This window comes from Anarrhichthys ocellatus, unplaced genomic scaffold, assembly GCF_004355925.1.
Source record: "Anarrhichthys ocellatus isolate YVR2014 unplaced genomic scaffold, GSC_Weel_1.0 scaffold14, whole genome shotgun sequence".
Classification (NCBI taxonomy): Eukaryota; Metazoa; Chordata; class Actinopteri; order Perciformes; family Anarhichadidae; genus Anarrhichthys; species Anarrhichthys ocellatus.
In genome coordinates this window covers 306,295-328,899 of record NW_022280044.1, presented here as the reverse complement: position 1 = coordinate 328,899, position 22,605 = coordinate 306,295, and the positions used below count along the sequence as shown (strand labels likewise).

The following is a 22,605-nucleotide window of genomic DNA, read 5'->3' as shown; positions in this document are numbered from 1 at the left end:
CAGCTTTTATCTGCAGTGCAAGACCGAGACCGAGCAGGGAAGATGAGAGGGAGAGAGGGGAGGACATGCAGAAAGGGTCAAGAGACACTCAAAAACACACTGTGTTCTCAGTGTACTGTAGCTTAGTAAGCATAAGTGCTTATCAGGGACGTGCAGCTGAATCACTTAAAGCGGGATTTATCATTTCAGATCATATTCATCACACAAAAAGACAAACCGCTCAGCTATAATATCATTGGAGCTCAGGTGAATCATGTCCAACATAATCCAAGTCTTTGGTAGCCAAACAGACAGATACAGGAGTGTCCCCTGTATTTCTTTTCAGTGCAAGCACCAGTAATTGTAAAAGTCTAGAAGAAAACCAAGAGTCTTGGGCTTGACACGCTTTCTGTTTAATGACCCTACAAAGTTTAAATTTAGTTTGATCTTTTCCTTTACAACACTACTAAAAAAAAAAAAAACACATAAAAAAATGGAATCTTTCAGTCTGATGTGAGATTTAGTGACCACAAGCCATCCTGCGCTAACGCATCTGGGGCTGCAAGTAATGATTATTTTCATTATTGATTACAAAGTTGATCATTTTGCCCATCGCAAGTTTCCAGATCCAACGGTGTTGTTGTTTTAAATCAGTTAAAAAACTCAAAAGATTCAGAAAGGGTCAGACAGGAAAATCGTCTGAATACTCGCATTAGAGAAGCTGCCACTTACAAATGTTTTGCAATAAAAGGGGAGTCGATGGATTTAGTATTTATCATACATAACGTTGGAAGACTTGTGAGATAGTAATTTAAAAAAAAACATATCCATATCAAAGCAGCACAGTCATGATACCCTGACCTTTAGTATGGCTCTGATCTCCTGATACCAGACAATCTGAGATTTCCGTAAAAACAAAAGTCTGGGGATTTCTAAATGCAAAGTTGTTGCTGGAACGTCTGCAAGAACGGTCGCTAACAAATGTCCTGATTCAGACAGGCCATTCATAACAGTTCATCTCCAAGCGTGGGGACGCACGGGTGTGCCACGTGGGGATAACACGATGCTATTGGTTAACGTCGTCTAGGATGCGGCTTCAGTGGAGAATGTCGTGCTACAGCAGGGACATTTTTGGGTTACGATGGTACCCAAATCATACTCCTCACCCCGGGCAGCTGCGACCTTTTAGGACATTGTTGCAGGAGGAGACGTACAGACGAACATCCTGGCAACGACTCGCCTCAGGACGAAGGAGCAGTGTCACACCCACACCCCCCTTCCCTCCTCAAGTCATTACACAGCTGTGTGTCACGACCACTCCGAGGCAGCTGGGTAACGGCAACACCCACTTCCCAGCGCCTCAGAAAACTCAACTTTGTGACAGAAGAAACCACAAAAAGGTGCAGAAAGTCTCCTCAAAAAGTTGCAAAGGTGTCTGTGCCCATCACAGCACTGGAACTCGGCATTCTGTATTCTGGGTTAAGATGAAGAGTCAAAAACAAAATCTGCACAAACAGCGAGAGACAACAGAGATAACAACCAAACAAGCAGAGGCAGAGGAGACAGGAGGCTGGGAAGAAAAGCGCAGCATTGACTGTTGTTGAGAGATCCATCACTATGTTGACAGCACATGTACAACTTATTTCTTATAACTATGACGAAAACTGTCAGGGCTGCTGGCACTGGATGTGTCTCACAACAAAAATTGTATCTCTGCATGTTGTTCTCATGCTGGCAAACAAAGAAACGGACATAAAACCACCATGACACACAAACGTGAACCAATAGCGTCTCTTCCAGCTGCTGGACGCTGCAGAGGGAGCGCACCAAATACCAAAACAGACAGATTATCAGCTTAAGACCCTAAAACGCTTATGGCAATGATAACACCGCTACAGCGCCCAGCTGCTCCAACCAGAGGTGTGTGTGTGTGTGTTTGAGCCAGTGTGTCAAATATCATGTGTCGCACATGACGTCAATTGTAGATGTGCCATGTGGTGCATATGCGTGTTCCCTCATAGCATGGTAGCACAGTTGTCGAGGGAATTAATGGGGAACACCTCCACACCCACACACACACACACACACACACACACACACACACACACACACCTGTGCTGATCTGCTCATAGACAACGGAGGAGGGGGGTGAGGACGGTTCAAACCATAAATTCTCCGTCTGTATCCAGAAGGAGAGTAAAAGGGAGGGGTGGACAGATGGGAAGGGACTGTAAGAAACAGAGGAGGGTTTAGGAAGGGAGGGAGGGAAAGTGACGGAGATAATAAAGTACTAAAAGATGGAAAACCCAAGAGTGGATCAGCAACCATTCACATTGATGGATGCACCCAACACTCTCACAGACAGAGCTGGGTCCATTAGTCCATTAGCAGCACATAATTGTTCCGTTATCATTTTTCATACAAATACACGAGCACACACTGACACAAACATGCATTTATGTGTATGCGAGTGTTGCAGGATACACTGACTTTCATACAATGTACATATACTAACTCTCAGTGGGCTTTACGTTCTCTTTCCTCATTCACAGCTTGTGGCTGAGCAGCACTGACCTCAGTAACTATAGGACCATGCTCACTGATACACAGCTGAGAGTACTGGTTGTAGAAGAAGAGAACGGCCTGTGAGGACAGCTGAGCAGACGCAAGATTGACTGTTGTTTTCTTTCATCTTATCTCACACTTTAAAAGTAAGATAAGAGTCTAAAGCCGCACGAGCAGCTCTGTGAGCCTTTAGGCTACGGAGGTGGAATGCTACGGTCGGAATGGCAACATGGCAAACATGTTGAGGTTAAGCAGGTAAAATGTTTACAATCTTTGGTGTTTTTAGTTAAATCTTAGTTTGACTTCAGTGTCAGCATGCTAACATTAGCTAATTAGTACAAACTACAACTGAGGCTGATGGGAATGTCATTAGTTTTGCAGGTTTTGGCGCTGGATGAACAGTCAAGGGGTTCACCAACATAAAGATTCTTTCTCCAGGGATCATGAATGTCTGTACAAACAAAGGGATTCATCATCTTCTTTCTCCGTTCCTGTCTCGCCTCCCACCTCCACTCCTCATTCCACCCAGCTAGTCGTCTCCACTCTCCCAGTCAACCCTCCACTCCCTGCCTCTGCCCCTCCCTCCACATACCACTTGACAGCAGTGTAACAACCACAACCCACCTTACTTGACACCAGAAATTCCCAACGCACATAAAATAACCTCCCACCCCCACTGAGGAGGCCGTGACCGTAGAGTAGAACATGTCGGGACAGGCGAGCAAGGCCAGACCACCATCTTGAGACCAGATAACCTCTGACTCGGAGCAGATGCAACAGCCTCTTTATCAGACCCTGGTGTCACTAAACCACAATCTAAATGGAGGTTTGTCAGTTAACTCTGCATGTGATGAATCACTTTGCCCAAACAGACTTGCTCCAAACAAGGGGGGGGGGGGGAGAAGTGTTGAGAAGTATCCGTTTCTAAAATAATACCGGTTTGTATGCACTGTGACAGTTGTATCAAAACAACTGTCTTGTATATCTGTGAACAGAATGAACCAATTTCCCCAAAGGCAACGTTAAAGTTTCATCAGAGAACTTGAACAAAATCAACTTCTTGCCAGTTACACCAAAGCAGCTTCTCAGGCGCAGACTAGGGGTCGAGTTAAATTTGGATCTCTGGATCGTGGAAACTCAGCAGGAGACTTGACTTCATTATTTAAGCCGTTTTTCTATCATTTAACTCTCACAGTGCATCCCAGTGAAATATTTAACAAACATTCAGCAGCCTACACGCCTTATGAAATGACTATCAGCTGTGAAAACTTAAGGGAGGCACTCCTCCTGTAAGAATGTAAGGCCTACGTTTCCCCCCCAAAACCACACACATAATCACAGATGGAAAGACATATGTATGTGCATGCTGCACACACACACACACACAATATTCCCAAAAGTGTAAGTGGGTGTTCTTGCATAAAGGAAAAGGTCAAGTGCTCCGTGTGTGAGACGTCAATAGACTTTAAAGCACTAAAGTCTTCATCATGGCTGCCAGCACAATGCACCTCCCAGTCATATTTTTTCTCCTTCTTTTGGTGTACCGTTTACACAGCCTTCATAATCTGCTTCTATTGAATTAGCTGTGTGAGACGGCCAATGAGGTAACTCTGGAGCGATGGCGCTACAGGAAATGTCAGAGGATCACCCGAGTCATTACGATTTATCATCCTTCTGCAGCGACCTGCTGTATGATGTTTTTGTTTCAGTCGGTGGATCAGGTGCTCCACAGTTGAAACGTTGAACTAAATCGAACTTAGATGACTTTCTTCAAAGAATCACATTCAATTCACATCAACATTTGCAGTGTTGCGTTTTAGCAGTTTGGTGGAAAACAACCAACAAAACGACCGAGCTTCTGCATTTGTTCCAAACCACACAGTCATAATTCCTTTAATGAGACTTTGGAGCGAAAGCGGAGGAAATGAGTGCATGCGCGTGTGTATTTGTACGTGTGTGTGTGCGAGTGAGTGCTTGTCCCTGCATGAGTGGAGACAGAGAAAGTGAAAGACGGAGAGAGAGAGAGAGAGAGTGAAAAGAAAGAGGGAGAAGAAAGAGGGCTGAGACTGAGGGAGCAGATGCGGGGAATGCAAAGCCGGCCGGGGTAAAGTAGAGGGAAGGTGAGCGGAGTCTGGGAACAGACGCTGCTCTTGCATCCCTGCAGCCCGTCTCGGCTTGGCACAAGCATGCTACCCCCTTCGTCTCCAGCCCCTTTCAAACAGCTTAGCCATGGCCCAAACGGGCTGGCAGGGAAGCAAAGCACTTCCACTTAACCATATCAAAGTCAGCCTGGCGCTGCTCTGAAAGAGCATTTAGCCCTGAAAAAAAAAAAAAAAGAAATGCCTTTTTTCTCAGAAACAGCATGAGCAGCCGGGGGGAAAGCCTCGCTGCAGGCTGCATGCTTATTTGGGAGGAAGATTTTCTTGTTGTTTTGTTTTTATTTCCAAGTGTATTGGAACTGGCTGAGAATCGTGGACTTGCTTGAAAAGATTATTGCTTTTGATCAACTTGGAGGACATGCAGCTGGAAAGATAACAGCTCAGTTGGCACACTTTTAAAAAAGGAGGGGATTTTAAAATATCAAGGAATTCACACTTGTCCCTCGGTAGGTCGGGTGTTTTTACAGCCCAGAAAGCACAGGAAAAAAGAGAGTTATTTGCAGATGGAAGGTAGAAATCTTCTAACAACTGGATATATCTCCTGACAGAACAGTCAAGGCTGCTCACTTGCTTCAGTACTGCTGCTCTGGTTCAGCAGGCAGATCCACTGTAGGTGGTATCAGTGTACAATGCATGACTAAAGACTGAAACCCTTTGACGTCCATCCTCAACAAACCTGGAAGGGCATTTTTTTTTAAATCACTGACCTAATTCTCTCATGTGCATCACAAGTGTGTGTGTGTGTGTGTGTGTGTGTGTGTCACAAGTACACAACCACATGCACAGCTACATACATGAACAAGCTTTATAACATTCCCCCCCCCCCCCAATTTAAACTTGTTTCTCGTGTCTCCATGAAAACACAAGCAAGTTCAGGGCCTGACACTGCTCTTTAAACACATCATCTGTCAAAAGAAGTGACATAAAGATAACGCGAAAAAACAACACATAGCCTATTTAGAGGACTGGAAATGCTTACCATTTGAGTTTGATTTATTTAATTAGATGCAATAAACACGGAACATTAAACAATATCAACTGGGGCTGGGCAAAATATCGATATCATATCGGGATATGAGACAAGTTATTGTCTTAGATTTTGGATATCAAAATATCGCATTAGTGTCTTTTCCCGGCTGTATTACAGTAAAGTGACTTACTAGTTGTAATACTACAGTCTAATTCTTTGCACTATCCAGATATTTATGTCAAGAAAACTCGACGATTAACCTCCAATGAGGTGCATCTCTGGTGAACTCAGCTCGTGCCTCGCTGTGATCCACTAACCTGCTGCCGCGGGGAACAAGCGTTCCCCCCACATCTGAGAGAAAGCACCGGATTTCTGAATGAGCACCACACAAGCCCGTGTTATCGACCGTTTTTAGTCTCACTGAAGTTGCACTGGGCGATGACTCAACTTACCTCTGCAAAACTTCACGAGTGGCTCCTCAGTGGCGTCTTTGGCCGTCTACCTGCGCCTCTCCATCCATGCGTAAATAAATAGAGAAAGTGCGTCGTTTCTTCCAAACGCAGACGTTTCGCTGCTGTTCGCGATGGAGATTAAAGAAAGAATCTCCCACAAGAATGAACCAGCCGCCCGGATGGTCGACGTTTGTTTCCCGGTTGGAGTCGGTGCAGCCGCCGTCCCGAGCAATCACTGAACCCCCCTTTCACACATTCTAGTTTGTGTTTGCAGCGCTCCGCCTGAATAACGGCGAGCCAATCAGAAGCGGAGAATGTCACAGGGAGGGCGGGATCAGGCTGTTGCGAGCACCAACGTCCCATCGTGTGCGTGTGCGTGTGTGTGTGACCGAGAAAGAGGGGGGGTCAAATTGATGAATCAAATTTGGAGTATGGTGTGTCTCTTTGTCTGTCTGTCTGTCTGTCTCTTTAACTCAGAGGAGCTTTATTGGTTTACATTTTGACATAGCAGTACTGGCAAATATAGATTAGGGTATTACAGATAAGAAACAAGAAAATAAAAAAAGAAAGAAAAATTAAGATCTTAGACTGGAAGCTTGTCAGTCTGCAGTGTGCAGTGTATCTAATTGAAACATTTTCTTTACATACATTATTTCACGTTCTTTTGTTGTTGTTTTTATAATTTAGTTTAATGTTATATTCATCATTGGTATAAAGAAATGCTTGTGCCAATCACTGTGATTGGTGTGAAAGGCTAAAACAAAACGTGCGGGCCTTTGAGGACTTTTAAAACAGCTGTCAATTAAAGAGAAACTGCTCAAATCCCCATATTTTGAGTCGAAAATATGAAGAACGTGATACTGCTCTGCACACACATACAGCACATTGCAGTCTGTGTTGTATTGCTATAGGCATTAGCTGGTCTCTCTCTCTCTCTCTGCACCAGTCCAGCCTGCAGGGTGAATCCACGCCTGAGCACCAGATTTAACCAGCTGTCACCTTACGAACTGTCTCAAACATTTCTCTTTGCCCTTGTACTCTGGACAGCAGCGGGGCCATTTCGGGAGGGAGAGAGCTGATACCATTTCAGCCTTGTGGGTTTAAATTTAGACCTTTCATGTTCACTTGGACATTAAAGCAGACTTTAGCAGAGGTACGGGGAGACCTGCCTCTTTCTGCAGCGTTTTGCCAGTGCGCGAAAGAAGTTTTATTTGTCCTTGTGAATGTATTGACAGGTTGTGAAAATGATGGTGTGATTATCTGTGATTACACAGCTTAACAACAGGGGCTTTTTCAAAATTACCTCTCCAATCTGTTCACCTCAAGTGGGTTTACAGCAATTGCTTTTCGCCGGACAAATTGAATTACATGGAAGGGAACCATGAAAAACACAAACATCTCCATCTTTAGGAGCTACAAACAGCTCGAAACTCACAGGTGCTGCTATTTGAGGGCCGAGGGGAAACACATTTCTGTGGGGCAAGTTGGTTTTATGTAGAGTGACTCGTATTGAGGTGCTCCTGCCAGCATAATTGCCCTCCATAAGTGGAGATGCTGTTCCGCTGAGTCCATACACATCCAATTCAGCTCGCCCCTTCCAAGAAGCAAAGGAAGCAGAAAATGGCTTGTCCCTTTTAATCCATCAGTTTGGTATTAGTAAAGGAAGGCATTTCATAATGACTCGTTGCTATGATTAAAGGGAAGGTTCACTGATTTTTCACCTCTGGTCCGTCTTTTTAATGCGAGTACAGATTTGGAAAGAAAAGTAGCTTTGTGGTTTCAATTTTGTGGTTTCAATTTTGAGGGAACTTTTATTTGTTGACAAAGTGCCAAAAGGAGGATACTGAAAAAAGCTTTCCTCAGAGGGTTGTTAGTTTGGATCAAGGAAGAAAGCTGACTTAAAACAGGATATATTACGCTCATTTCCAGATTACCTTTATTTTGGGTTTCTACTAGAACATGTTTATATGCTTTAATGGTAAAAAAATCTACGTATATTGTAGTTGTGACCCGGCAACTACAATATAACTCGTTTAAAGGCACAGTTTCTGAACACGGGCTGTGTGTATTTCTCCATGGATTGAGCGTTTAAACACTTTCACAGTATTTACAGAGCACATGATACTCACTTTTTTAACAATATGGTACCTTAAAACCCGCTTATTTGATTTCTTGCTGAGAATTAGATGAGAAGACAGAGAGTGGACTATTTCATGGACGGCCATAATCATTCCCTCGAGTCTCCTCTGGTTGCCTGGCAACCTCATATAGATGGCAAGACTTCAGGAAGTCACAAGTCAAACAAACAATCCGTGAAACCACAATATGTTATATTTACACTTCAATTTAGTATAGATTAAACAAACAAGATCATTTTTTTATCGTGTTAATTAGTGCGCTGTAGAGGTGCTAGTAGGTGGACAGAGCCAGGCTAGCTGATTCCCCCTGTTTCCAGTCTTTAACCTAAGCTAAGCTAACTGGCTGCTGGCTGTAGCCTTATACCAGAAACAGGTGAAAGTGGTATTGATCTTCTCATCCAACTCTCAGTAAGAAATGCAAATAAGCGTGTTTCCCAAAACGTCTATTAACCTACACCTTCCTCGTAGTCCCTTAAAGCTAAATAAGTATGCAGCAGTTCCACTTGTTCTGCTGTCAGTGAGCTTTCCCACCTCACCGCCAAATTAATTCAGTCACACACCTCCACCAAACTGAGCTCATATAGTCCTTTTCTGTCCCAGTTTATCTCTAACTGGGACTCCGATTGGTCCAATGTTAAATGTTCTTTGGGGACTTTATATGTAATGTTAAACATTACTCTGTAACACATGTAAAACCACACTTAGCCTACATCCTACATTTCTGTGAACAGTTTACTATGAAATGCTGGGCACATTCAAGGGACTCTGTGTGGTTTCCATAAGCCCCCCAGCTAGCACTAACACACACACACACACACACAAACACAAACACACACTTGCTCACACACCCAGACACACCTCTCTCTCTTCCTCCTCGACTCTCAGCTGCTGAACAGCTCAGCCTGTAATTTTGGCTGTCATCAACAGCCCCTGACTAGCGGCTATATTTACTGAAGAACCAGGGTGCACAAACACACTCCCTGCAGGCACACACGCACACAAAGGGAAGACCGTGCACACTCACGCATGCACTCACACATGCACACAGATACATAACCATATATTTATAGCAGTTGCCAATCAAAATCACAGCAACAGGTAAATTAGCATCGGGCTAATCGGTTCTAATCCTCTCAAGAATTTTCTCAGCAAGCAGAAATTTCCCTTCGGCTCACGTATAGTGTCAGCAACAAAGTAACACTGAGCATTATTATTAACTCAAGATTATAACTTTAATATCAACTTTTATTGTCCAGCTTTCCTTTAGATGTACGGTCCAAAGGTATTCTTAAAGTCACACAATTCAAATATCTATATCGTAATATTCAACTATATAACAAAAATTTGTGTTGGATGTTCTGTATTCTTAATGTTACAGAAACTTTTCTCTAAAACACTGATTAAAATAATTCACATTGCCCTTTAAAACATACTTTTTAAAGCTAGAATACATTTATTTTGGTCTCAAGACTTTATCGAAATGCTCTCTCCCTATATTAACCACAACTATAGATCATTGGGTACATATGTAAACAGTACGTACCCAAATACGTGTGCCCACTCATAAACCCATTCATACACAGAAGGTATAAATGAAACCAACCCCCACTGACCTCCGAGCAGAGAAGTTCCTTTCCTTCCGTACCAGTTACATCTGATGTCGGTCGCCACCATCAATCTCCTGCTCCACATGTAGCGCGGCATTAAAACAGCCCCACTCGCTCTACCACCAATTCTTCGCTGTGTTATTCAGTTAAGCATTTATGCCCTTCACATATAATATTTATCTTACTGCTGTTCTTTGTCTGCTTCTCTAAACATTTCCTTCGTCTCTGCCTGACAACGTCTAACCACTAAACCAGAATGAGTCAGAGAGGCCACATGACGGAGGGCAGGCAGGTCAAAGCAAAGGGATGTACAGGCACATCTGACGTTGTGTGTGCGTGTGTGTGTGTGTCAGAATGAGCGTGTGTGGCACTAGAATGTCCGAGGAAAATTCTGCCTCCTCTCCGGTTACTAGTCCTGTTTAGGTTGATTCATTGTTGGACTTCGCTAGTTGTAAATGCCGAACTTGAATCTAAACTCTGACATTGTGAACTCAGCTTTGGTTTCTGTTTACTGCAGAGACATAGAAACACACAGTATACTGTATGTGTGAGTGCAGCTCTGAATACACAGGTGTGTCTACTGCATTGCTTCTTAAATTAGAAATCCAAAGCTTTGATACGTCTGTACAAAGTTGCATAACATACTGTGTGTCTCTTCAGTGGTGAACTAATAACAGGCTGTATGGCACGGCTCCTTTGGTCTGTAATGACAAGTTGCTTGTTGCAGGTAGAGCTTCTGCTCCGAGGAGCATAGGCCAGACTGCAGGTGGCTGCCAACAATATCATCTCACCAGTGACCTCACAAAGCAATTGCATGCAATAAAGGATGCAATAATAATATTTATTTCATTCTTAATGTTTTTTCTCCCTGACTACTAATATATTTTGAAGCTGAAATACTTCTTTTTTTTTACAACAGCAATGGATCAAATGTCTGTAGGTAAAAGAGGGGAAACGGGTTGCTTACAGTGAAAAACCCATAGAGAATAATCCAACAACTCTGCAGTCCCACATTAGCTCCACTGAGCTTATTAGCATCCTTAAACTCTTTTTCTGTTTTTCAGGCGTGCAGACTTCTCTGATCAGCCCCGTTTTCAGACAGCAACCGACTGCAGCAATTAAAGCTTTGATAAATACATTGCTACAGCAGACACGACAGACAAAGTTAGTAACTAGCAGTTGAAGAAAGAGCAAGATAATATTCTCAGGAGTTGGTGGGGACCAAAACAGAGATAAAAGGAGCCTGACTATTGGACTTCATCATCATGACATTACTTCATCAAGTGGTCAGCAACACAACAATAAATTGATACTAAAGTTGCGCCTTACACTGCATGTGTCTAACCCTGTTTTATATAAACATCTTACTGTTAGGTGTGTGTCAAACAAAAGTTACTCTGGCACAGAGCACAAGTCTTACACAAGCAACCATCAATTAGGTCATTTTATCATTTACAAAAAATAGCAATACACCTGTGACCTGCTGCCCAATAAGGAGCAACACTTGATCTCCCCTCTCCCACCAGGTTACCCCTCTGTGAAGAGCCATGGGTGGTCTGTTACATTTCATGTTTTTAACAGGATTACCTCATTGTGAGAAAGGTTCCAAACCACTAAGTGTAAACCCTGCACGCCCAGTGCTGCCCACAGCACAGATTGTCATAGTAACCACATGGGAACTGCAAAAGGAAAGGTTAGCAGTACAGTGAAAATGCCATCTTAGATTTAAGCCACATGTAAACATCTGTGACCAAGAAACTGAGACAAGGTTACACTTATGGCTGAGACAAAGAAAGAAAGATTTCTACTCTTTCATCATCTGGCTTAATGAATGTTGCACCATTAAAATTCACCCTCAGTCCCAAAATGCAAAGAGTGTTTTCCACTCTTTTAGCCTTCCTCTTTATTCTTTCTCTCGCCTGTCAGTGAAAACTGCAGAAAATAAAAATAATTTGAGTCTCTTGGCAAAAGTAGGTCAGTGGAGCCAACTGTCAGAAGCAGGAAGAGGGTGATGCGGAGTGGTAATATTCCAGCTACAGTAGGTCCCCTCAGGTCAGAGCTATTACCAACACGGCGCGACCACTGACGCACACACTACAGTACTGTCGTGTTCTTCAGTGTGTTGTATTGGACAGAGATGACATCTATGGCCAGACAGTGGAAGTGTATGTGTGGGTGGAGAGATGATGATTGTGTGTGTGCAAAGGCTGCAGCGGAGCGGGTCAGTTAATGTGTGTGTGCGTGTGTGTTTTCTAGAAGGGTAAGTAGTAGATCAAGTCAGTTTTAGATCATTCTCCAACCCCCAGCAGTGACCCCTTTTGGCTCTAACGCAGCCTCCCCTGTCCTTCTGCAGATCAGATATGCACTTACACCAAATCAAATTATCGCTTGCAAAATTTGACAAAATGCTTCACAGACAGCAATGAACATTGATTTAATTATTTGCTTGTCGGACTGTGAACCTCCAGGACTGAAACCTGGAGGTTCTGCTGCCTGGAGAGTGCATTAAGGTTGCTATGATCATGGCATTTGAACTGTAGCCAATATAGTCCTCGCATGATAAAAGAAGGGTCGTGTTCAGAAATATAAGGGTTTGCACCTGAAAAACGACATGCTTGGACAGAAAAGTATTGTATTGCTAAATCCAAAAAGTATTAAGGAGAGTAAAGATCAAACAAAAAAGCGAAACTAAACTCGCTAAAGTCAAGCAAGTCACTCTGTCACTTTACCAAATCATTTTTCATTACTAGGGAATAGCTCTATATTCTAATGACATAATATAACTCTACCTCCCCATACAGTACAGTTAAGCGACATGCTGGATGTTAATATCCTCGTTGATATTGTTGCCACTGCTTCACTACTTTTTTTGGTATTGATTCTAGTCTGGACTGAGTTGCACCAGCTATGTGTAAATCCAACACTAAACAATGTTCTTATAAGTTCTTAGCAACTACCAGCTGGTTTCAAACTAGTGATTTGACTAACTGCCAAAAAATAGAAATATGTGTGTGTGTGTGTGTGTGTTTTAGAGTTAAAAGATGATCAGATGATCTAACCTAAACTGCATGATTTGGTCATTTTGTCCAATATTGATGGGATAGCATGTTATTTGAAGTTTGTTGTGTATTTTTGGTGAAATATGATTTAAAAATCTTCCTGGTTTACATTAACAAACAGCATTATCAAATATGTTCATGATGCAACCAAAAACAGTGAGAAATGCAGGTCGGATGCCTCTCATAACTGTAGTAACAGCTTGTTCATTGCTTTCTTGTATCTCTACATAAATATTAAACTGTCAGATCAGATGGCTCTCAGATAAATCTCCTCCCTCCTCTCGGCTCACTGTGATCCTGAGCCTCGGTGGGCACCATGTGGGCTCGGAGGAGGATACAGTTTCCTGTGGTTTGCCTCACAAGGCAAGTACAGACAAGACACAGGGAAAAATGGATTTGTGAAATCTGACCTGGCTTCTAGTCTTGGAGCCGTCTCCATGGGCTCTGTATATCATGCTAATGTCTTGTGTGAGTGTGTGTGGTGGGGGTGTGTCCTCTGTTTCACCCTCTGGGCAAGAGTAGAAAGCCTGCACTGTAGAAGTGAGATTGATTTCATGTCATCAGCATGATAACGTAATGAGATCTCCTCAACGAGCATATTTGAAGTTGGGATACAGTTTTAATATGCTCATGCCTCCTTAAAACGTAATACAGATGTGATTATGTGGCTGTAATGTACAAACCTCTGGCTTTAATACACAATCAAAAGCAGTTTAAATACCAAGCAGTGTGTGGTACGAGTAGTACATTAGAAATAGCTCCACAAGTATCTCCAAATTTACAAGAAAGAACATTTTTACAAATTACAAACCAGCTATTTGAAGAGATATACTTTTGAAAAATCACAACTTCGTTTTATGTGCACAATTATCAGAACAATACGAACATTCAGGCTCATGTGTCTGAAAGTGTACTGCAGAAATATGTTAAATAAAAGACTATGGAAGAAACTCTGCTAATTTATTTGGTGACCCAAATAGAATCTCCTGCGACTCACCTGTGGGTCCCGACCCAGTCTTAGTGAATTATTGGGTTAATGTGTGTGGCTCAATTTAAGCCTATAGACACCTTTTCTTTGTATTGTCTCTTTTTCTTGGATTACCAGAGGAATGCTGTCCTATCACCTGTTCCAAGAAAAGCTCCTGAAACCTTCTGAGAAAATGAGAAATTTGCTGTTTTAGACATTCCTCCTTTAAAACAGACCTGCATGTTGCGTCATGCCTTTACTGCTTTATTTGTTCCCTCTTTAAATCTCAGGTGATGTTCAGAAGAGAACATTAAAGAGAAGCCCATTGGCAAAGTCTGAGCAAAGGCTTAAAGAGTTCGGGTGAAAACACTACATCAAAGCTTTAACCCCTCTCAGGTTACATGCACGCCCCCCTCCCCTTAGGATTTATTTAATTGATTATCTAAACTATCATGGGAGTTCGTTTTTCTCAAAATCTGTGGCGAGACATTGGCTGAATGGAAAACTCTCATTAAGTCTGGGTGATTGACATGTCATTGTGCCAGAAACCAGACTTAAAAAAAACAAACAAACAATAGCTGTTAAGCCCAGCAATTAGTGGTTTTGCCACGTAATTGGTAGTCAGTGGAGGAGGTGGAGACGCATCCTATTGCACAAGAACCAGGAACAATACTGAACATTCCTGCATCACAGCAGATAAACTCTTCACTAAGTCACAACTGTATTAAATGACAGGGATTTAGTTCAGTTAAACACGCATACAAATGCCAAGTCGCTACGTATACTACACATTTCAAGTCAAGTCTGACATTTTTGTGACATGAAGAGTTATTTCCAATGTGGTTCTTGAGCGTAAATGTAATTCAGGATGCTTCCCAGGAGCTTCTCACTTCCAGGAGCTTCTCACTTGTGACTGAGGGCAGCTTTGTCATGCTTTCTGACCTGACCTTAGACAGCAAACACCATTCCAACCATCGATCTCATACTTTATTATCACTGCCATTAAAGCCCTATACTGCTGCGGCTTTCCTTTCCTTCGGGACACACTATTCTTGTGTACTTTGCTTGCACTGTTTGGCACTCCGCTGCCAACCACATCAGTAGAGGAGCAAAGCAAAATCAGGCCCTTTGAATAACTCATAAGGAGGAAGGAGGATTTAAAGAGGCCATTGTGTTTATTTTGGTCTCAATAACGCTGCTGTGCACTTTTTCATTTTGTGTAGCCAGGTTTTTTTTCTTCTTTCTGACAAATGTGTGCTGTGCATGTGTGTGGTAAAGTGTGATAAGAAGGGAAGAACGCAGAGTTGTGTTTGTGTTAACGTGTATGTAACACCACTTAATGGCTCTGCCTGTAGTTCCTGTAAGACCTGAATGGAGTTGTTCAGATCAGGTGGGAGTTGGTGCAGAGGGGATTTTGAGGGGGCAATCATCAGAGGACCTCATTCTCGTATTCCTATCCACGTCAGATTCATGCAAACGCTCCTAACTGTAGATAACTGCAAATGACCAGCACCATTTGCAGTTTAAGATGTTCATATTGATATTGAAGTGTTATACAAAAGCATCACGCCAATTTAAATGAATGAGGATAGCGTTAGGCTATGTGAATACATTTTAAATTTGGGCATATAATTCAAATTGCAGAGTCAAACAGGATAATCTAAATATAATTATGAAGTCTAATTTATAAAGGGTTTTCAAACTCAAAATTGCTTCTTGGTAATGAAATATACAATCCATTACTGAGAAAATTAAGCTTGGATAACAGCAGACTCACTGCACATGAATCCTGCTACAGGTCTGGACACTCGTAAATTGTTTTTGTACCCAAAAGAACATTCGAAGTACAAGAAAATTGGTGAATGTAGCAAGTTCTCCTAAATCCCTTGTACAGGCCACTTCAGACTGAATCTGTTCGTACGAGTGGCTCTAGCATGAGGACCAATGTTCCCACTGACCAAAGTTAACTGTCTTTCTGCTAACTCATAAGATCTGAACTGGAGAGGCAGGAAAAGGGAGGGAGGAAGTGCGCTTGTGATTGTATCAGCTCTGTTCTCTTACACTCTGCTGCCAGGCCGAAAGTAATGCTCCATAATTCAGTTTGCAGCGCAGCAGCAAAATAACAACAAGCTAGAGTAGCAAGAGTAATCATGACATATACAACCTATTGTCTCTGGGAGGGCAGAGATGACAGCAAAGACATCTTATACAGTCCCTCTTTACTACAGTAACTCTGAGGTCTGTTACTCGCTTCATGGCCTCTTGTCTTCTATTTTATTTCATGCATTTTACAGCAATTTCTATGTTGCCCACTTCTTCAAAAACTGTATCACATGACATAATGTCAGTGGTTCTCATACCTTTCAGCCACCTGTGTGGTTCTATAGGACACAACATTTAACAAATGCCTTTGGTGGTCTTGACGTTTTGTACAGATATTCATGTTCCAATCAGGATTAATTGTAACGCTTTAATGATCCCTTAACTGTTCTTCTAGTGCCATCGTCGGGTCAACATTTCAATGTGTCCAATACTTTGGAGGTATAACTAAAAACCTGGAAAACTAATGGCATTCCTTTCAGCCCCAGTTGCACTTTATACCATGCTAACGCACTAAATAAAACAAGACTGTGAACATGATTAACATGCTAAACCAACATGTTAGCATTGTCATCGTGAGCATATTAGCAAGCAGAGCTGTGTCTAAGTTGCATGTTGTGTGGATCCTTAACGGCTACACACTCTAAACAATTAGAGAAAAGCCAAAAATAATGGTACATTTATGAATTTCCTGCCTGTATTTCCCGGTTCAGACCCCCAGGTTGGGAACAACATCACACAAGACTGTTGCTAAACCACACATCCCACTCTTCAAGCGGAGTTCATTCAACACTGAATTCTATTTTTGTTGGTAAAAAAACCTCAAAGATTTCCAAACCCACTGCTAATGACAAAACTAATGATTTACAAGGGAAATAGGCCAGTGGTAACACATTTGCATTCAGCACAAATGAGAATGAAACTTGAATATTCAACACAGCATGATTTCCATCACTAACCCAATGAGCTAATTAGAACAGAAAAATATAAATGATCCATATTCTGCAACCTTCAGCTGGGTCTTTGAATAAACACAGTGATGCCTGCCGGCCAGCTTCTGCATGGATCTGTGCGCTGTGATTGGATGGTTGGGTTGCAGAGAGTCAGCTGGATGAGTACCTCCCGGCTGTGTTGTTCAAAGGGAACGTCACATTGCCATCGGTGTATCTCAGTCAGAAGTGGGTCACTGGAGGTGTTAACATACTTTACACACCAAATGATGCAATAAGTGGGAATATCCTCACTGTCCACTCGTCATCATTGAAGCTGCAGCAGAGCATTTCGAGCTTGTATAGAGCTTAAATATACTAGTGTTAATGTTAGTTCAGTTGCGTTGAGCATATTTGTGTGTTGAGAAATTGGCTTAAATTTAGTTTAATCGGCCATTTTGCAACCGGTGTGCGTGTTTCAGTGTGGGGGGGAGCAGTTGATGCCCAATTGGTGAGGTACTCTTTTAAACACAAAAAGCCATTTACTTCATGATACACAGAGTGACATAAGTGCTGAGTGCTGATAAATGAAGCATCATTATCCATAACGCTTTAGCCACAATCCTGGTCAGAGGTTATTTATATAATTGTTTCAAAAACATTGAACAGTCGTCAATTATTATTCAACCTGACAGCATTTTACCATTTTCCATCTACCTCTGAATGATCATCATCACTCTCCTAGGATAATACTGACTGTAGGTTATGATTACAGCTGCTTCTGACATTAAAAAAACCCACTGTGGTGCATAATGCTTGCTTTTAAACATCTGCCTGTTATACAAGAACACCCACACTGCAGAGGGCATGACTGCTCTCGGCTTTCTAAAAAGGGTAAAAGTTGAAAAATCAATAAACTCTGCACAGAGCTCCTTCAAAAACGGACAGCATGAAGCTCTCAGAAGTTCAAGGATTCGTTACATTGGTTAAATTGACTAACAATTATATAACTACTGGTTGGCATACTGAAGCTTTTCTTCTACTTAATAAATATATCTTTGGTGGTAACCTTTCAGCATCAGTGCATATCGGAGCCTACTCAACCATGCAGAAAACTACCCCACATACACAGCTGAAGAGATCCCTCTGGGCCACACTTCAACCATCACCTTTGCCCCCTTCTTAACCCTGATAACAACCACAAGACACAAACCAACCAGTCTGACCTCACTGCGATCCTCGAGCTGCTTTCAGACTTTACGACTGACCCTTGGCAAGCCTTACCGTCCTGGAAGAAGACATCCTCCGCTTCATCGTGCATCACCTCATCCAGGTCATCCTCCGCAATGTCGGCCATAGCCATCACTATTCCTCTTCCTCTTCTTGTCGTCTCCCCCTCGTCTCTCTCGGCTGACTAATCGGAGCTTCAGAAGGAGTGACTGGGCTGTAAAATTGAATCAACGCCGGCTTGGCCCCTTCGCTTCGGGCGACAGTCCGATCACCAGCAGGCTCCTCGCTCAAGCAGCAGAGGACTGGGACTGAGCGCAGATTCAGCTCTCTGCACAAGGATGTGTGTGTGTGAGTGTTTAAGTGCCAGGTGAAGTGTGTGTGTGTGTGTGTGTGTGTGCGTGTGGGTGAGAGAGAGGACTCCTAGCGACCTTCACTAAGTTTCAGCAACAGGGCTGATTTCATAATATCCTGTGCAAAGCTGAAGTGAGAGTGTGCTGTTTGGAGAGCACTTGTAAGAGTGAGTGTGCGCATGTGTGTGTGTGGGGAGGGGAGGGTCAGTGGTGTGTGTGCATGTGTGTGTCCATATGCACAGTATGCCGCTCTACAATGAGTCAGTTTGAGAGTCTGGTGATTAACAGGAATAATTAGATTCTGTATTTTGAGCCAGCAAGGACACACAAATAGGGTGTGAACGTGTGTGTTTTCGTTTGTACGTGACATGGCGTGTGAGATGTGACTCTACATGTCATTCCTTCACAGCTCACTAGGAATCATGGGACCACACTGATTGCTCTCTCTATTTTTTCCACTTGGCCCACATCGAGGGGGCCTCAGCAGAGCTGATAACGTCTGCTGTCTGCTGAAAGTCTCCATGGTGCCGCTCAGGATGTAGCGGATAAACACACACACACACACACACACACACACCTGCTCTGATGGAGACAGATTCAGACACTGTGGGAGGCTTTGTCTATACCTCTCTAATAATCACAGTTTTTACATTTGGGACTTTGGCATTGATGGTGACATTTGAGTCACAGAGCTACAGTAAGCATCTGTGTTTTCCAAATATAAATATGAGCCTACATTTTTAACAACTCCGCAGGTTGTTTGATACCACGTGCTGCTGTTTTCCACAATCAAAGACTCCTCTATCCAGCTGCTGTAATGACAAATATTCCTCTCGCTGCACAATAGATTTGCTTTTTAACAGGTATCCCAAGCTGCCAGTCTTCTGTTCAGTCAAACATCTCGATACGATATGCAAAGTGTTTTTATCATATTGATTTAGTGATGTATAGTAGTTGTGATTTCGAATAGTTGTGATTGAAAGTTTTTTCTTGACCGGGAAAAAAATTGAGAAGAACAAGTTAAGCCTTTTAGGAACCTGGAATTCTTTATTTATTTGTGATAAAGCTTTTCAAATGACCTGCAAGGTTTTTAGCGATTGTCTTATTTGTTCTTCAAAAAAAAAAGCAACATTTGCACAGTAATCAGCAAAATGCTAATTCACAATGACGATGCTAACACACTGACGTTAAGCAGGTATAATGTTACTATTTCCACCGTCTTTGTTGAGTGTGTTAGCATGCTAACATTTGCGAATATGCAAAGTACAATTGAGGCTGATGGGAAAGTCATCAGTTTTACATTCATATCATAAACCAATGTATTGGACAGATCCCTATATTTGACCAGAGGAATGCATTTGCATGACAATCCATGCAAGACATATTTCAGTCTGGATCAAAGTGATGGGTCGAGTAACATTGCCATCACGCGAGCCACTCCTTTATCTTGGCTAAAATTGCTGTCATGACAATGCTGCATGTTTCTTAATGACCTCATTGTAGCTCAGACACTGAGACATGTTTGGTACTTCTCATTCACACAAAGAGTGCCACTTGTGAATAAAGTCCAAATTTTTGTCATGTGTAATGACAAACTTTCCAGCCAGTCAGCAGGGTGAAATAGTTTTCATCCAGCTTTTTAAGAGTGTTGCACCATCCCCAGAAGGCCCCTTACCAGTGCCGCTCAAGCGTTTCATGTTCCATCACAAATTAGTGGTAGCATGCAGTCTGAGCTCTTTTTGACTTTTAGTTTATTCTAAGATGAAAAAAGTAAAAGAAAAGCAGCCAGACACAGAATTTCTTCCTCTGTCTTACCGTGCCTCCATCTGTCTCCACTGTGCAGTTTCTCCGACTCACACCTCACTTTCACCAACCAATTCCCAACCAAAATAGAAACTAGGCCTTAAGTCAATTCATTATCACTTTTCCTTCAGACTTCCTCTCCCCTGCCACCGCCTCACTTTAAGGCCAAAGCTCGAGGGAACGAACCTGGAGACGAACTCATTTTCACTGAGGCTAGTCCAGACAATTCAGATACATCACATCCATCAGGAGGTGTGATGTGGGGCTTGGATACATAAGAAGAACTTGCTTTGTGCAAACTTGTTGGATTAACAGTGATGTTTACAAACGTATAGGATGAGAGGTTTTCTAATTCTTCAGAGGTCATTCAGGAGGAGGAGGATGTGAGAAATAGACTTGGGTTAGGTGTGTTAAAGAGACACCGCCGTGTGCATGTTATTCTGTAGTTTTGCTTTCTTTTAATACGCTTTTAAAGAGGAAGTACCGCCAACTGTCACTGCAGAGCTGACAACAGTGAGAAGCTCCACTGCTAAAAGCTACTGATACGGTCCAGTGACAATAGTGATTCGGGTATAGTTATTTGAGTTTAAAGACTCTGAGGGGAAAATTGTACACCTCTATCCTATAGTGGTGCAAGAACATCTGGGTATAACAGAAGGGGAATCATGCTAACTCATGCTAAAAATGAATTCATCCTTTAAGACAAGTAAAAAAATATACATCTTTGGGTTTGTAGATAATACCTTCAAATTGTAAAAGGATTTCTTCATTATTTTCTGACATTTAATCAATTAGATGAAAAATATTGCTGTGAATTGCACACACACACACACACACACACACACACACACACACACACGGCAAGTCTTTTGGACTGGGTGGGACACAGCAGTTTGAAAACACCCTGCTGACAGGGACAACTTAAAGAGTGCAGAAGCTATTGAAGCAATCTACAAAATGAAGGAGCAACTTTCCCAACAGCAACAGGAAATTACAGAAAGTGGTGAAATAAATTGCATGACAAAACAATCTAGAACCACGAGGATGCGGAAGAAACACATGAACTACTTGTAAACGCTGAATTAAGATGTAAATGTTCTCCGACCAATATGGTGGTTCACACATGACAGCAGGAATATTTTTGATTTAGTGCTCTGATGCTAGAAACATGATGCGGGAAATGAAGAATCACTGGTCATGCAGACAAGTAAACAGAAAACACACCGGCATACAGAACCATGCAAAACAAAGCCCACTGTCTTATGCAGATCCGTCCCACTCCCATCTGTTCACCGCTTTAATCGTCACATGTTGATGGCTGGTGACTGTATCATGATTTATGTGCCTTTCAGAGTTGCATGCAGTTATGAAAAGTTCCAAATCCGAGCGTTTACAGACATTTCAACAACTTTCTTCTTTTTCTCTCTCTCAGCAGAAGCTTCTGACTCTGAGCTACTTTACAGGCAGCAGTGCCAGAAAACGGGGTCACGTTTGGGCTGAATTTGCCCTGCTGCATTTCAATGACTGGGTACATTGTTGTCACCAGCAGAGACAAAAAACCCTGCTTCGGGAAATGCAAACGCATGCTGCTGGGATGCAAACACACAACGCCACAGACACACACACACACACACACACACACACACACACACACACACGTCTGTATAATAATTCTTAACAATGGAAACAAAACACTGCAGATACAAACAGACAAGAACACACACGCAGTTGTTACTCCGGCATTGCAAAGAGTAGCACAATCAGACTCGCTTGGTACAATGGTGTTGTTTGAATGGGTCAAACAAAAGAGCTCTTTGGCATCTGAATCGAGCCAGATGATGAGTATCCCAGGAGGCTGAATAGGCAGCTTCAGCCTCCTACACACTCGCTCCTCCAGCCCTGATGCATCAGTGCGCCGCCTGTTACTATGGACTAAAATATCTGTTATTAGCATGGAAGCCGCAACTCATTAGTATCCAGGCTAATTATATGGTGCTAGCTAATTTGCAAGTATGCAGCCTCTTGCACAGATGCCACATTAGCCATAAAAAAAACTAGAAAATAGAGAAAATAATTGGCTGTGTTGTACTCTCAACTTTTCTGGAAGACTCGTAGAACCACAACATCTTAACATAAAGCAAAGCACACAGAGCATGCAATAAAGTTATCTTTTGGTAGAATTATAGAGAAAATGGCAACTTAGCTTAAATACTTTAAGAAGAACAGTTTCACAGTTAACACTAAAAGCTAATATATATATATATATATATATATATATATATATATATATATATATA

General features: G+C 42.3%; 1 protein-coding gene across 7 annotated transcripts in view; it reads right to left on the bottom strand.

Annotated features, from left to right (window-relative positions):
* ripor2 (RHO family interacting cell polarization regulator 2) overlaps positions 1-22,605 on the bottom strand; it is a 57,335-nt gene that overhangs the window by 32,803 nt on the left and 1,927 nt on the right. For 4 of the 7 annotated variants that reach the window (XM_031854368.1, XM_031854366.1, XM_031854370.1 and 1 more), the window contains exon 1: positions 18,210-18,288. The exons of 1 other annotated variant lie outside the window; for it this stretch is intronic. In XM_031854368.1, the coding sequence (XP_031710228.1) occupies positions 18,210-18,288 (79 nt within the window). 2 more of the 7 variants (XM_031854364.1, XM_031854369.1) reach the window with 2 other exon arrangements.